The sequence below is a fragment of the Odontesthes bonariensis genome, chromosome 14 (assembly GCF_027942865.1).
Source record: "Odontesthes bonariensis isolate fOdoBon6 chromosome 14, fOdoBon6.hap1, whole genome shotgun sequence".
In the NCBI taxonomy this organism is placed as follows: domain Eukaryota; kingdom Metazoa; phylum Chordata; class Actinopteri; order Atheriniformes; family Atherinopsidae; genus Odontesthes; species Odontesthes bonariensis.
This window is the reverse complement of record NC_134519.1, coordinates 25,810,507-25,826,576: the sequence shown is the minus strand read 5'-3', so window position 1 is coordinate 25,826,576 and position 16,070 is coordinate 25,810,507. Positions and strand designations below refer to the sequence as shown.

General features: G+C 41.6%; 1 protein-coding gene across 2 annotated transcripts; it reads right to left on the bottom strand.

Annotated features, from left to right (window-relative positions):
* Window positions 1-202: 202 nt before the first annotated feature.
* Window positions 203-14,850, bottom strand: cop1 (COP1 E3 ubiquitin ligase). Of its 2 annotated transcripts, XM_075483754.1 has the most exons (21): window positions 14,157-14,850; window positions 13,966-14,025; window positions 13,278-13,375; window positions 12,862-12,926; window positions 12,652-12,771; window positions 6,796-6,864; window positions 6,550-6,609; window positions 6,325-6,404; window positions 6,043-6,106; window positions 5,824-5,938; window positions 5,584-5,622; window positions 5,327-5,462; window positions 4,934-5,077; window positions 4,527-4,635; window positions 4,019-4,100; window positions 3,795-3,911; window positions 2,876-2,993; window positions 2,209-2,333; window positions 1,905-2,065; window positions 1,622-1,666; window positions 203-1,289 (listed from the first exon to the last, which is right to left on the bottom strand). In XM_075483754.1, the coding sequence occupies exons 1-21, from the start codon at window positions 14,510-14,512 to the stop codon at window positions 1,272-1,274; spliced, it is 2,181 nt and encodes a 726-aa protein (XP_075339869.1). In that variant the 5' UTR covers window positions 14,513-14,850; the 3' UTR covers window positions 203-1,271. The 2 variants fall into 2 exon arrangements, with proteins under 2 accessions (XP_075339869.1, XP_075339870.1); XM_075483755.1 differs by lacking the exon at window positions 5,584-5,622.
* Between the last annotated feature and the right edge of the window lie 1,220 nt (window positions 14,851-16,070).

Genomic DNA, 16,070 nt, shown 5'->3' with positions numbered 1-16,070 from the left:
GACTTGCTCAGCAAGCTGGACGACCTAGCGTCACTCACTCAGATTTGACTGGAAATGTAACCACTCCCTTAATAAGAAATTCAGCTTGCATTCTCCATCGTGAACTTTATTCGATCTCGACTTTATTGACATACTACACAACTGGGTTTGAAAAATGATAAAGAAAACCATTTTAATTCTAAAAAAAGAAATATGGCAAAACTGTTTGGAAATAATTTATTCAGTAATACAAATACAAAACACCTCTCGTTCAGTTATCATAAAATAGACAGGTCTCGGTGGAGTCTTTGATCCCTTCAATGCGTCACGTCAAGGATCGACACTCCACAAAACTGACAGCAGTTCTCTTTTAGTTACAATGCCGCTCAGTTCAGATAGTACGTTTTTAAGCCTACAGTATGTGTAAAGTAATTCTGTTGCTACTTTAAAAGACCTAAAAATGATTTTGTGAGGTTGTCCATCTCTTCAACAAGCAAGAAAACATCCAAAATACGACCAAACGAAAAATGTCCAGTTAAATGTGGCACCGCAGCCTTAAGTTAGATGACAATCGCTGCGATTACAGACAAACATGGAGCCTTGTTTTGTTCTGATAACACAAAGATAAGCAGAGACGTAACTTCACATTCTGTCTTAAGCCAGAGAAGGAACCGACTTACGCTTGGCAGAATGAAATTCAAGTCAAATTTATTAAAACTGCTGTCTCCCACCCTGAAGAAAGGCAAAAAAACTACACAGAGGGGGGGGGGGAAACCAGGAGGCTGACAAACGAGAGGGGGTAATAAAAGCTTCATGTGAAAACACCACTTTTGCATGTAATTTTTTCTTGTGCTTTGGCCTTTAAAAGAGAAAATGCATTAACAGGTAGCATTTGGCTGGATGTACCATCGATATAAACAACTTGATTTAAAAAAAAAAAAAAAGGTATACGCTTTGATTTGACCTAAAACCAGAGAGAGGTGTTCCATTGTATCCAATACAACATAAACAAAAATGCTGACTCTGAGTCTCTTGTTCCATTCCGAGCAGAAGCTGTCCTCGTTTAGTTACGGTAAAACGGCAGCACGTCTCCCCCTGCAGTGCCGATGCACTGGACCAAAGTCTGTTCCGCTGTCCAAAGAGACGTGTTCGATAAAATAAGTCAGGTTCACTTTATTTCAGCTCATCCGGAGCTCTGCAGGCACGCTGGGATCTCCCTGCACCTGACTGATCCTTCCACCACACAGGGGGGCCGATGGTGGCTCCAATGCCCGCTCAAGGCAGGCAGGTCTTCAGACGAGCTCAAGTACCTGAGGGGAGAAAATAAATTTAAAAAAAAAAAAATCACCGTCATCTTCATCTCTGCCATGTTGTTAGAGCCGAGTTACAAACATTACAAATGAGCAAAGTCAGTGGTGGGATGCTGTATGTAACCATGAAATCTGAGTTTCACTATCCTAATGCAACGATGCAAAATATATTCATCCACATGATACATTTTGGTGGGGTGCTGTATGGATTCTCCACTGCGCTTAAAGCTACCATCCTTCCCAAAGGATGTGAAAAAATAAAAAAAGAAAAGAAAACCGTTATCAAGGACACTGTATGAGCCGGTTTTATGGATACGTTTCAAAACACAAACCTTGATTGTTCCTTGACTGTTTGCAGCGATGAGAACGTTTGATTCCTGGAAAAGCAAAAAAAAAAAAAGCACCGATCACAAACAACAAGATAGTTACTGTCGGGATGAATTATGACCTGTAGAGTCAGAGAAGAATTTGACAAAAACGTTCATGGGTATGAAGAGTTTCCAAAAGCACCGACTGAAAGGTGGTCTGACACGATTTGGTAACTAAGAGCACATACCAGTCGATGCACATGAAAAAAAGAAAGAAATAAAGATGCCATCATGTTGACCAACTCACTCCGTCTGGCAGGGCCCTCCAGCAGACGGCACTGACAAACTCATTGGTGTCATCCTCCTTCTTGTCCTTGTCCAGGACACTCTTCACTGTGTCGAACTTGAATGTTAACAGTGTCTTGGAAAGTCCTTTGTAGTACAGATACAGGGAGTTGTTCTCACTGCCTAAAAACACACACACACACACACAAAATATTGCTGTTCATTTACATTATTTTCACGGCGATGCTTGGGTTCTGGCTTTTTGTCTCAGGTGAAATGCAGCAACGTAGATTACTCTCAACATGGTCTTTAAAGTGAAGGCTTACCACAGGCAACATAGTCTCCATTGGAGGCCAACCCAACAAAGTTCTTCTCATTGATGTGGCCCTTGAAGGAGCGCAGACAGTGAGGTTTGTTGACGTTCCACAACTTCAGCTGACTGTCTGTCGAACTGCAGATCACAACACAGCGTGTAAAGACATCACAGCTTAAGAACTGGACGCCGTTTGGCGATTTGACACGTTAACCCTTTAATGTCTGGGCATGTTTTTAAAATTGTACAAAAAGCTTGGATCTCGTTCCACAAAGATTCCCTCTCCATTTTTCTCAGAAAGCTCTCGCCTGTCTGGCACATTTATTACATTTTTACAACTAAAAGACTAGAATGTGTCTTGGAACTTGAAGCATTTTCTGCTGTTATCCCATTTAATTTCTCATTCAAAATCAGGTTTATTCTCAAAGAACATCAGTAAAGAGAAAAAATAAATAGGCTATGAAAATGTGCCACTCAGCTGTACCTCGTTACATAGCCTGCTTAAGAACAATATTATGAGCATATGACGATCTAATACATAGTAAATACTGTTACGAGTTTCTCTTATTCAAAACTAAAGTGAAACCTTTCTGATATAGATTATTGCCAAAGAAAAGGAAACAAACATTTCTAAATACCATTGCTGAAAGAAAAAAAAATAAAAATCGAAATGGACTTACGCGGATACAATTTCCTCTCCATTTACAAACTTGGCGTAGGACACGGCCTTCCTGTGGCCTTTGAACACCATGATTGGCTGCTTAGTGTTGCGTAGATCATAGTAGTGGACACAGTGGTCTGCGAAAAAAAGGGAAAAAACGTCATGCATTCAGACGGCACGAGAGAATGCTCCAGAGGAGGGGCTGTTGTGTGTCTTTCAACGCTGAAAACAACTTACTGTCGGCTCTACTCACAAACCACAGAGGCATGCAGCCAGGGTGAAAAAAAACCCCCAAAAATATGGCGCAATGTCTCCGTTTGTGCTGAAATGAGTGAAAGTGTTTTTTTCCATCAAAGTTGTTTTCAAATTAATGGACCATTATGTCTGCTTGCTTTGACTTCACCGTCCAAGCTTTGCTACAGAAGTGAACCAACAAGTCTGAGGTCAAGGGAGGCTTTTTTCTTGTCCGAGCTTAGCGGACCTCAGAGACGGGAGCTGTGGGGGTGAAATGTGCCGGGGCAATTCACTGCTGGAGTTCCTGCTCTGATTGCTTTGAGCTGTTATTCAATGCTGGATACAGGGAAGCTTTTTCTGAATATTTAGCACAATTCTTCTTCTCCTTCGGGGGCGTAATAAATGGAGTTTTCAAAATTTCTTCTGGACCACCAGAGTCTGTGAGACCGCAGAAGAAATGTAGTGTTCTCAAGCAGTGGTGTGAGGTGAGCACACTAATACATCAAAATGAGAGGAAAACAAGCTTCAGCTTTGCCAAAAGATTCTGAATAGAGACAGCCGGGTGCACTTAAAAGTATCTCTTCCCTTTCCCGAACCTACGGTGGACTTTAAACATGCAACTGAAGTGAAAGCCGAGCACAGACCTCTTTCTTTGCATCAATGTCAGTTTGATTGAGTGAGGACAAAACCAACTCAGATCTTACCTGCGCAGCCGAAGGCCAGATGATATCTGGAGGTTGGGCTGAATTTAACACAGCAGACATTAGCTTTAGCCTCGATGCTAGCCACTGAGTTGTCAAGATTCGTCGACCACAACTTAACTGAAATCAAAATAACACAAAAAAGCGTAAGTGAAAGAAACAGAGGCTGGGAAGCTAGTAGGTGATGAATTGGTGGGATGTTTTCATGCATCCTCTGCCTCTTTTACCTTTAGCATCATCAGAACCAGAAGCTAAGAGCTTGGGGTCCATCAGATTGAAGTCAACACTCCAACACCTTTTTTCATGCTCCTGAAAAGAAGGGGGAGGAAACCTCATCCAGGTGTCATACTTTTCTTTTTAACTTATTAAGAATAAGTCGCTGAAAAAAATAAGAAATCAAATCGCTTCTGCGAATATGGCATCGCTATGGAGCTATTCCGATTTAGGTGGCAGCCGGTGGTGATGATTTGCAGCCGCCACACGGTGGCAGTCATGCGCAGAGCTGTTTGCCAAGAATGTGAAAGCAGAATGCTTAATTCCCAACAGGTTTCGGTACAACCTATCTGGGACTGTTAGCTCAGATGTTAATGGTGCTCCAACAAGATAGATATGCAAAGCTAAAGACCGCAGCACATCAAACACTTCTGTGTGACACTCCCTTCAAACATAATAAGATAGTAATAATGTACTAAAATGAACCACTTAACCACAAAAGCCATGCCCTGGAAATCTCACCTGGTAGACTTTGGAGCGCTGGCCGGTGAATCCATCCCACAAAATGACAGTACCCTCATAATCGCTGCTGGCCAGGAGGTTCTTGTGATAACTGCTCCAGCTGATACAGCTGCAAACAAGAAGAAAGCTGATATTCCTCTTCATTGCTGCTCACATCTTCGACCAGTGTTATCATTTCATTTTCACCTTTTTCATTAAACGATTAAAAATTTTTAAAAAAATCCATGCCACCGAAAGCTCAACTTGTACTGAACTGTATGACAGCTCATGCTCAATTTTAACGGCAATATTTTTCTTTAGAAGGCGCCGGCGGGGCTGTAAAAATCAATGGATTTTACATATCTATTTCTGAACAAATGTGCAGATTTATTCTCGCACATGGATTACAAGAGGAACCACTACCTCACCTGATTTTGGAATTGCAGGTCATTTCGTTGACAGGGTAGTGAATGTCCACTGCATCCTGGATCACGGTGCCATACTCAAACACTTTGATCTTCTTGGTCACACCAGCGATGGCAAAGTAATCACAGTCACGGTCAAACTCGATACTGAAACAAAGGGTGAGAACGCGGTCAGAGATGGTGAGCAACATTATACTGGTGTTTCATATTTCTTTAACGTGGCTCTGGTGAATCAGTCCTCGTTTCTTTTAAAGCATTAAAAACACTTTTTGGCTCTCGTCCAACAATTTGGCTCCGTTCCTTCATCATGCGCGACCAGAGATGCGTTAAAGAGTCACTTCTGGCCAGTTAGACACCTCCCCTGATATGTTAGTTCAAGTTTTTCCTTTTTTCTACCTGGAGACAATACTGGAGCCGCTGTAGAGGTCACTGGCGTAGGAGAGGGTGGCCAGCGGCCGCACAGTGTTGTAGCGCGTGAACTTTGACAAACACTCCATGAAGTCGTCCAGCTGGTTCAGGTTCCTTCCCTCATCTGAAAACAACCCCAACAGAGTCATTACGTGTTGCGAAAAAGACAGCAATACTGAATGTTGTAGATGCTTCATGTTACAATTAAAATGAATGAATTAAAAGCCCAAAACAGAAGAGTTGACCTTGTCTTTTTTCTGGAAACCTCACTGATTTCTTTGCAGCTAAAAACACAAAGATGGAGTTATTCTACTAATGCTATGAGCTAAGGCTTTTAAGAAATAGTAACACAGGTGGGACAAATGATATCCTATTAAGAGCAAAAGATATTTTCCAGTTTCTCTCACGACGTAGAACATCGAAACAGTGCAATGTAAAGCTGATTGGAGATGTTTGAGCTGACAGCAGGAACAACTTGCTATAACCTGTGATGCGCGACATTTTGTTGGAGAAGTAGCACTGCTCCAGATCCTCAAAGTGAGCCGTCAGCCTCTTTCTTCTTGACGCCAGAGTGCTGTTGTACCAGGTCTGCCGTTTTCCCTGGACAAAATAAGTCCAAAGAGAACAGCGTAGTCAGTGGTGAACTCATGATAACGGAGAAAAGAAATCAGAACGCAATAAAGACAGATGTGACTTTTACGCACCTGGGTGGTTCCACCAAATCCTGGAGGCTGATTGTAATCCGGTGGCTCGATGATACTGCTACAGCTATGCGACAAGAGAGAGCAGACGGGGTGACGTACGAACACAAAACAACAACGTGGCCTGTTTCAAATGGACAGTATTACAGGGAAAAAATAGAAAACATTTGGAAGAGAGAGGAGAGCTATGCACCTGCAACCCGTTGCCTTTATTTTTATTTTTTTTAAATTGTAAAGAAACTAAAATGTTACTGGAATCTATGAGAATGCAGAGCTCAACCGTACCTGGGTGCTGGAGAGGGAGCCTCAACATTAGGCACTGTACACTCTGCCTCCATCATAGGAGAGTAAAGCCCACTCATTTCCTGGTAAAATCAGAAGTAGAAAAAGACTTGTTTGTCCATCCAGAGGGGTAATGATAATGATCAGCAGTATCTATCCCTTTGCCGTCAAAACGAGAATGGAGGTCATAAATACGACAGCAGATTTGAAAAAGTTCTGTTTACTTACCTCAACGCGCTTTATATCTTCTTCAAGGAAGTTGACCTCTTTTTGTAGTTGGTCTAGTTGCTACCCAAAAACACAAATAAATCAGTTTTCACAGGATTTCTTTTTTTCTTACAAATATGTCTTTTTTTTACATACTTGAGCTTTTGTTTGCTTTGCTTATATCTGTGTAACGTACAGCTTTTAACCAGAACACAAAGAGCTCTCCATGGCAAACCTTTGAACTGTATCGGTTAAAAACGGACGCACCTCTCTCTTGTTTCTTCTGGCTTCTTTAAGGAACTCCATGAGGATCTGTCTCTGAGCTGCCTGGGATTCCTAACACAGATAACGACATTAAGCATAATCGCGTAAGAGTACGAATGCGGCCAGGGAAAATCTTTTCCAAAAAGAGAAATAATATGACAAATAATAAAAGTAACGCTAAAGATCACAATTTATTATCTGAAGGGCATGTTCTGAAATTCACATTTGCATACATTTGTCTTCAACTGTGCTCCAAAAATCACACCATGATATCAGAAAATGCTCAAACACGCCAAACACAAGAGATCCTGTGAGCCAGAAAACAGATGATGACAGCCGTGGCCAGAAGTGTATCGGACTGATTGCTCTTCATAACTAAATTAACCATGACGGGAAAATGATGAGAAAACAGAAGAATAAGAAGCTAAAAACGCAGGAGTGCGTTCAAACTAAACATGAAAAACCGGCGGGGTGCAAAACTCGGCTCCTACTGGAGGGAGTTATGAGGCCGCAGATAAGATCTGTTGGCAGTCGAGAAAACTTTGATTATCAGATTCTAGACACGCTGCTTAGAGGGAAAAGACCGTTTGGCTGCACAACATTTCTGTCAATGTAAGAAAACTGAAAATCTGATAAGACTGATTTTCTTCACAGGTGTCAGAAACAGAACCGCACACAGTGACAAGGCACTACGTTAGTTATGGAGGATCCCATTCAACAGGCTGGGTGCGTTTTTTTCCCCACTAGAGACACGAGTAAGAGTTGGTCACCTGGTTTCCTTTTCTAAAAATCACTTCTACAGGGTTCAGTGGCAATCGTAGGCCGTTTTCAGACACAAACACCAGAGAATTAAAGGCGCTAGCATGGTTGACGCGTCTGTCACGGCGGTGGCGGACCGTGACGTCAAAATGACGTTTCAGGCCTGGCGCTTCCCTTGAAAAGACGGCGCAGCGCGTTGTCGTGCACCAGTCGATTTTTGTAACTTGGCGGCGCCACCAACGAAAAACCGGATGGACCGTTGTGAGACCAGGCTCAGTCAGGAGGTGCGTTTGTACAGGCAGCTGTACGAAACTGCAGTGAAACAGCACAGGGAGCACGTAAACTCCCAAAACTGGTGCACAGAGATGGGCAGAACTTTGGGGAAAGAGGGAGAGTTCTGTAAGAAGGTGTGGAAGAAGCTACGGGACAGATGCGTGAAGGCAAAGAAGAGGGCAGAGACTCAAAGTGGTGATGCCGGGGGCTTCAGACCATCACCTCTTTTAACTGAATTAAAAAATTAAAATGATCCGAATACCGCAGCAGTATCATTAATGACAGTGTTCCTGCTCTTCATTGTTTTCTTCTCCACTTTCATGGTTGTAGAGTAGCGGTAACCTTCACGTAGCAGCGCCACCTCTGTGACGGAGAAAATTGCAACTACTGGCGCAACGACTTGCGCCACTATATATGGCGGGCACGAACTCGTGACGTCATCAACACCGCTCGCGCGAGCAGTCGCAGCAACCATGCTAGAGCCTTAAGTCTCAGCTGGAAATAAGTGTGCAGGGGACATGATGACGAGGCAAAAACTAAGCAGAAATTGTTATATGTCATATTTGGACACGAAGCAGCTTCTGTTATCGACACACACACACACGTTGGGTGAAAAACGCTCTGGAGGACTCGATGCAGCATTCACACATGGATGCACTTGCAGGAATCTTAGTGGAGGCTGAGAGATCTCTGCAAGAAGTCAGGAGTGAATGCTTCAAACATTTGTGTTCTCGCATGAAGCCCCCAAGGAGCGTGTCTGGAAAATTTGAAGGCCTGCAGTGCGTATGTGAAAATGATTCTCTTTTGTTCATGTCTGTGTCCGAAGAAGTCCTCTCGCAATCAACATCAGACGAGCGGCCAAAACGACACTCTTGTAATCATCTAAATGCAGCAACTTTTTTTTTTTTTTTTTTTTTTCACTGCAAAAGCTGACAGTGACACCATGACTGTGGAAGTCACCACAGCACTGACCAGCACTACTTTCCAAAAAAACTATTTTGATCACTACAACTGACCCAATAGATTCTTTTATAGAGCTGTTAAAAACCTCTCTACTAAGCAGGACATTTCACAGTTGCAATATAAAGTTTTCAATGCTCTCTTGTGAGCGTACAGCGTAAAGCTGGTGGCGGGTTCTAAACCGTCTTTGACATTTCTGTTTTGTAAGTCACTTAAAGTATTTGCAGAAACTGATAAATACCCAATAGTCCAATCTAAGCCGAGTTATTGGTCTGCGTAAAGCAGAGCAGGGAGAAGAGCCAAAGTAGTCGTCCCTGTGTGCGTTTGAAAGGAGAAGGCTCCGTGTGTTGTGTGGCTTTGTCTTAAATTACTTGAGTGTGAAGCAGCTCGGTTTAGAAAGTGGTGAGGATTTCACAAACTCTGAAACTCCAAGACAGTGCTGATGTGACAGAACACAAGTAAACAGGATAGGCTGCGGCTCCCACTTCTCTTTACATGCAACACAGGCCAAGAAAACAAGAAAAGGGGATGTGTCACACTTTAAATAGTGCTGTGAATCAGGTCTGAGTGCTGCTGCTCGGAGTCGACCTCTGACCTTCCGATAAAAGCAGCACGTTGAACATTACTCAGTAGTGCCATTCATATGACTCAACAACACTTGACTTCTGTGTACACAGCCTGAAGGTGCTGAATACACTCTGTGGTCAATTTATGAGGTACAACTTTACAGCAAACTGGTGCAGAAAAATGAAAACATTTAAACATTCAAAATGTCAAAATAAAAACAGATGGTCCACAACGTATCTTGTTCAGCTAATTTGTGTCCTTCATAGGAGGACCCAATTCCCCCGGTCGCCATAGCATAAACAAATAAATACGACCCAAAACCCAAAGTCCCCATAAGAGTAAAGAGGACCTAAATTAAGCAGATAAACCAAAATATATTATACACACCGATATAATTTGTCTACAGGAGGCAACAATAAGAGATTTGCAGGGATTAGCGGCTAACTTTGGAGTGAAATCAGTGTCAGATGTTTTCAACGAGACTACCGGGTGTTAGCGGGACTCCGTTTTTTTTTGTTTTTAAACAGTCTGATCTTCATAACAAGAAAATGTATCATGGCATGGAATGTTCTGAGGACATTAGGTAGAGAGGTGTTTAATCCAATCCACCAAATCTGTCAGAGACACTGTGTAGAAATAAGGGCTTCCTAAAAAGTGGCTGTACATCAAAGATCACTCCATGAGCAACAAAATGTCATGGACCTGAAGGTCGCAAAGGAACTTCCAAGGAACTAAAGGCCTCTCTCACACATAGGCTGATGTTAATCTTCACAAATCCCCTCTCAGGACAATGAACAACAGCATGCATCACAGGGCAGTGATGAGAAAGGCACTGCTCTCATTTCGGAACACCGCTGCTCGTCTACAGTTGACTTAGGATCATGTTTACAACGTAGCAGGCCGCTGCAAACATGTGCTCTCCTGCATATGAACCTTTCACCAGTGGTGACCTTAATCCAATAGGAATGCTGTGGAAGCCTTGTAGTGTGCAGTGCCAGTTCATGTGAGGAAACTCACCAACATCCAGAGGCGAAACTGTTCCCTACAGAGAAATGAAAGATTCTCTCTGAGGAAACCCATCACTACTACGATGGTAATGGCTCCAGATGACTTAAGTAGAAGTTGAGAGGTTGAGCACATGACTGCAGCACCAGAAACTGCCATCACAAAACCCCAGAATCAACTCTGTCTGTATAAACAACAGCTTTATACTCTAGCCTTAAAATAATTCCAGGATCATGTAATTGTGAGAATGCATGAAGCATTCTCACTATTAAGTTCCTGTTTCCCTTTATTATTATTCCGTATTATTCCGCCGTTTTTCGGCATTCAACTACTTCAGCATACTTTGAGCTATTTCAACAAATTTGGTATCAAAATGTTCAGCTCATTCAGCTCTTGATGGGAATGTATTTTTGGTGTTTGTAACTTTTCAACTTTTTAAGATATTAAGCTTTTTGTTCAACTTTTTTCCCATTGAAACTAATGTTAAATTTTCAAATCTCTTCAAATCCTTTAAAATCCTTTCAAATCTTTCAAATCTTAACTAGTTCAGCATACTTTCAGCTAGAGACACCATTCAAATTTTAAAATGTTCATAAGACATTCAGCTATTACCAATTGTTTCATCTTTTAAAAATATTCAGCCAATTTTGAAATATGACAGTTTCAAAAATATGAAAATTAAGTTCTCCAAATCCTTATCTTCAAATGCTTTCAAATCCTTCAAAATCTTCAAATCTATTCAAATCGTAACTGCTTCAGCATACTTTAACCTAGAGACACCATTCAAATTTTAAAATGTTCATAAGACATTCAGCTGTTACCAATTGTTTCATCTTTTAAAAATATTCAGCCAATTTTGAAATATGACAGTTTAAAAAATATGAAAATGAAGCTCCTTCTTGGATTTTAGAGTGAGACATTCAGCAGTGCTGATAAGTTTCAACTTTTCAAACAAATTACTATAACTTTCATACAGTTTAACTGAGAGAAACGAATTATACCTTAAAATGTAGGAAAACTTGTCCTCTTTCAGCCAATGTAACTCTTAAAGAGCTCACATGGACAGATTTTGAACTATGAGCCTTTAAGCTTGAACAACTTCTCAAATTTTGAGGAAATCTGCCATTTTTGAATCAGCTTCAAGTGTTTCAAACTGCTTGGATTTAAATATAGTTGACTCCACAGATGTAAAACTACTTTGCTAGGTTCCTCTAAGCCTTCTGCTTCTAATGGTGTTAAAATTATTTTTCTAGCTGCTCAACTTTTCTCACAAGATGTATTTGAAGTCAGTGTTCGGTGTCATTTCTCTCCCGCGATCGGCGGGCGGCCGTCTCATCTCTCCATATATGTTGTGTGTGTTCAACCTGCTTCGATTTAAATATAGTTGACTCCACAGATGTAAAACTACTTTGCTAAGTTCCTCTAAGCCTTCTGCTTCTAACGGTGTTAAAATTATCTTTCTAGCTATTCAACTTTTCTCACAAAACGTGTTTGAAGACAGTCAGATTTGTCCCGCGGCTGCAGCAGCTAGCTCTGTGTCTGTCTGTGTAGTCTTTAACTAGGTCAGATGCACTTGCAGTGCAGTACAATGGAATGGCTTAATGGTAACACTACCAGCCTTTCGTGCAGGTGGCCCGGGTTCAATCCCCATCATGTCAGACTTTATCTTTACATATTTTTTTTATATAATTATTTATGCATACTTTCAGCCATTTCAACTGTTTCTAGCTTAATTTTATCTTCAAATCCTTCAAATCCTTCAGATCATTTAAATCCTTTCAAATCCTTCAAATTCTTCAGATCATTTCAATCCTTTCAAATCCTTCAAATTCTTCAGATAATTTTAATCCTTTCAAATCCTTCAAATTCTTCAGATAATTTCAATCCTTTCAAATCCTTCAAGTCCTTCAAATCTTAACTACTTTTGCATATTTTCAGCTAGAGACACCATTCAAATTTTAAAATCTTCAAATCTTTTAGCTTTTTAAGATTTTTCTTTATTAAGGTAATTCAGCTCATGCATTCTCACAGCTGTTTCGCAGGAACAGCTCTTTCTAGTTGCCTCATACAATTCTTGGACATTTTTTCCGTCACAAGTCAACGTGTTCGTCTTGCATTTGGATGGCGTTTCTTCTACCGCCTTCCTTCTTTCACAAGGAATAACCAGTTCTGAGTCATCCGCGGCTGAAGTGATCATCATTATACCCATTATTGTGGAATATGCTCATCTCTTAGTGAAACAATGAGCATGGAGTGCTTTGAGCAGTAAAAATAACAACAATATTATTAACTTACTGCCTCGAGCTGCTTCTTCTTCTGAACAAGAAGCTCCAACATCAGATTGACATTTGCAAGATCCAAGTTCTCCTGATCGGGGCTCAGAACATCCTGGAAGACCTGCCACCTTGACCCGTTCTAGGGTTCACAGGGACAGATCGGTTAGAATGACAAAAATAAAAAGTGGGCAAGTTTGGCTGATTTACAGGGTGAGAAAAATAAACTTACAGGAGGATCCAATTTCAGTCTCTTCTCCTCCGACCTTTGTTTGTGTTTTAGGATCAGTTCATTTACTGGTACATGGCAGAATGGGAATTTGGTTGTGGTGGGTGGGTTGAAAAAGAAAGTGCAGCGTAAACATTTGGCAGAAACAAGGCTGCGGTGTGACAAACCTTTAAAGTAATATCACATTGGCTGAGTCCAAATAGTTCTCAAATACATTTCTCAACCAAACTAAACTAAATCTCTGGAGCAGGACAACATATCAAGCTGAACATATTACGGCTTTCATGAAAATGAGTTCCAACACTACAGCAGGCAGCCACAGTCTTTTGTTCAAATTTGAGCGACTACGTCTCGAGTTGCACGGCGACAGCACCAATCACTGTGGATACAACTTTAGTCCAACGAGTCAAAATACCTACCAAGAAAGTTAGGGTACAGCTGATCCACATTATCAACAATATAGTTACACTTGGGACATCTGTTGCTGTCCTCCAAGCTCTGGCGAATACACTTGTAACTGCAGAAGGAGGAGGAGAAGAGGAAAATTAACAGAAACCACACAAATTGTTTTTGAACAAATAGAGCAACAGCTAAGCTTGCCAGAAAGTAAGTGAAATCATACCACCACTGTCCTGAAAGGACAAAACAAGTTTGAGTTTCACTTTATCCACACACTCGATATGCAAAACTTATGTTGTTTAGTACATGTTCATTCTTGTATTCAAATCATTTCAGAGATTTTTTTTTCCAAGAGCTTTCGCGTTTGACAGGTGTTCACCTGTATGAAGAGTCTGTACATAGAGCTCCTGAGTCAGTCCAAAGAAGCTCAAACACTGCATGATCATTTGCTGGCACGAAATAACCATTTTCAATGACTCACAAGAAAAGGGGTTTTTATGTGGATATACAGATTGTTTTAATTTCATAGTGAAGCCCCCCCCCCCCTTTCTGTCAGCAAGATGGGAGACGTGCATGTCCTCCCATCCAGATAAAAGTTACTGTCGAATGTTAACAGCTGTGCAAGAGGTGAGTCACTGTTACTCAATCATTTCAAACCATTAAGACGAACAACAAGCATCCAACACTCACGTGCAGCTGATCACTTACCAAAAACTGTGTCCACACTTTGTCATGTGTGCCGCCTCAATAATTTCAAAACAAATGGGACTGAAAAACAGACAGAGAAGTCGTGTAAAAATCCAGCTCAACATGTTGACCTTGCAATACCTTGCAACTACAGAATTGATTCCCCCTTTCCCCCAAAGCGGTGTTCGCCGCTAGCTCCAGTGGAAACTAACCAGACAAAGTCGTTGGTTTTATCCTCGTATGAATTCAACAGGCCGTTGTATAAGGGTGCTTGATGGAGGGATTTCTTTCTGCTGCCTGAGGACGCAGAGGGTCTGCTCAGGGAAGCAAAACCTCCCCGGGACGACGGCACCGCGGCCAGAGTTGGCACCGACAAGGTCCCTTCGCTGGCTGCTGGGGGAGTCCGGGAGGGAACAATATTTCCAGAATTGTTCCCATTACTGGTAACGGCGTTGGCTCCACCGCCTCCTGTGCTGCTGCTGTTACTGCTACTGGTACTACTACTACTCGTGCTGGGCACTGAACTCGCCCCACCAGCACTTTGCTGCGGCCGGTTGCTGGACATCATGCAAGGCCGACTAATAATTCCACCAAAATCCTCTGCGTTGCCGTTCAAAGCATTCGGACGACGCAGCTGTTTGGCTGCTCAAGCTGGTTCGAAAGCTAGCTGGCTTGGTTGTGTACTAGCATCCTGGAAGAATGCAACAGGAGCCAAACAACAGGCGTATTTATACCTATCCGTTAGTATCTGCCTCGTGCTTGCAACCTAAAATGTATAACAAAGTCGCTGGATTATAGAGGGCAAATATACACTGATACATAGACGGACAATAAAATATCTGCGACTGCGTCGTCCAGGAGATTAGCCAGCTAGCTGCTGTTAGCAGCGGAGAGTGATCTGTTGAATTTCCTTGATTACCCAGAGAGCCGTTGTGCTGCTGACTTTCAGCTATCGCCCCCTAGCGAGAAGGAGCTCCAGGAGGGCGCCAGTTGTTAAAACGGGGCACCTGTCAGTTATCTCAGCGTCTTTTTTAGTCTACGTTAAAAAGTCCGCGCGGCAGTTTACTTTTTATTCTCATTTATTTTTTGATAAGAAAATAGAATTAGTAAGGAGAAAAGCCGAAACCCCCTGTCGAGAGTAACATAAATCGCCGTTGTTTGCAATGCGTTTAAACACGAGCGTGCAGAAACAAGCTTGCTACCTTTCTCGAATAATCCACTTGAAAAGTCCCGTAATTGTAATTCACCAGGCCTTTCGTTTCTCCATTTATTTAAATGCGCTGTAAAACACAATTCTAAGTCTTCCTTTTCTGCTTTGTCGTGTTTTCTATTTTGAGGAACAATGAGAACGTCTCACTTTCAAACCACATGTCGACTCATGGTACTTAAAAAAAAAAAAATTATAAAAAAATCAAGTGGAATTTTGAGTTGATACATTTCACCAAAATCAAACATCAACCTAGCCAAAAAAATAAAATAAATAAGCGAACACACAAACAACAAAACCACCCGGAGAGAGATGTATGCTACACAAAGCCTCTGGGCATTTTGTTAGGCCCTGAAAAATTCAGACTTGAGATAAACAGCAAAATATCTCATCAACTGTCACACAAAGAAAAAAAATCAATCAAAGGTTACCTGGTATAAGGCAAATACAAGCCAATCAGCTTGAAGCCTACAATATACAAAATAATATGCAATTATCATCTAAGATTAATCTTCATTTGTTTAATTAATTCCTTAAAATTACACAGTTGTGTCACAGGGACTAAATTGACCTCATTACCTACATCATAACCGACACATGGGTTTCCTTTTTGAGATTCTGCTAAGATTTGAATCCTCCATACATACAAGATTTCATCTTTCTATGGCCTTTGCATCAAAAACAAGCAGGTAGGTCACATTCAGAAAGTGCGGTCAGCCATCCAGCCAAAACATACAGCAACGTGTCGTCCAGGCATCCACCTGCAGCTCTGCAAATAAAACTTAAGGAGCTCTAACATATTCAGGCCCACAGTTTATCCAGCCGGCTACTTACTTTTCCATCTTTACCTCCACTTGGACAAATAAGGGGGTTCTCCCGTGTCGGCACGCACAACGTGGATTTTCCCCATGTTTTTGTT

What these genes read in the sequence shown, in the direction of transcription:
- cop1 (XM_075483754.1), bottom strand. Translation starts at nt 14,512, where the DNA reads ATGATGTCCAGCAACCGGCCGCAGCAAAGTGCTGGTGGGGCGAGTTCA. An exon ending in GACTGAAATTGGATCCTCCT is followed by an intron (nt 12,772 to 12,861) that starts GTAAGTTTATTT and finishes TGTGAACCCTAG; the next exon opens with AACGGGTCAAGGTGGCAGGT. An exon ending in TGGAGACTATGTTGCCTGTG is followed by an intron (nt 2,066 to 2,208) that starts GTAAGCCTTCAC and finishes GTGTGTTTTTAG; the next exon opens with GCAGTGAGAACAACTCCCTG.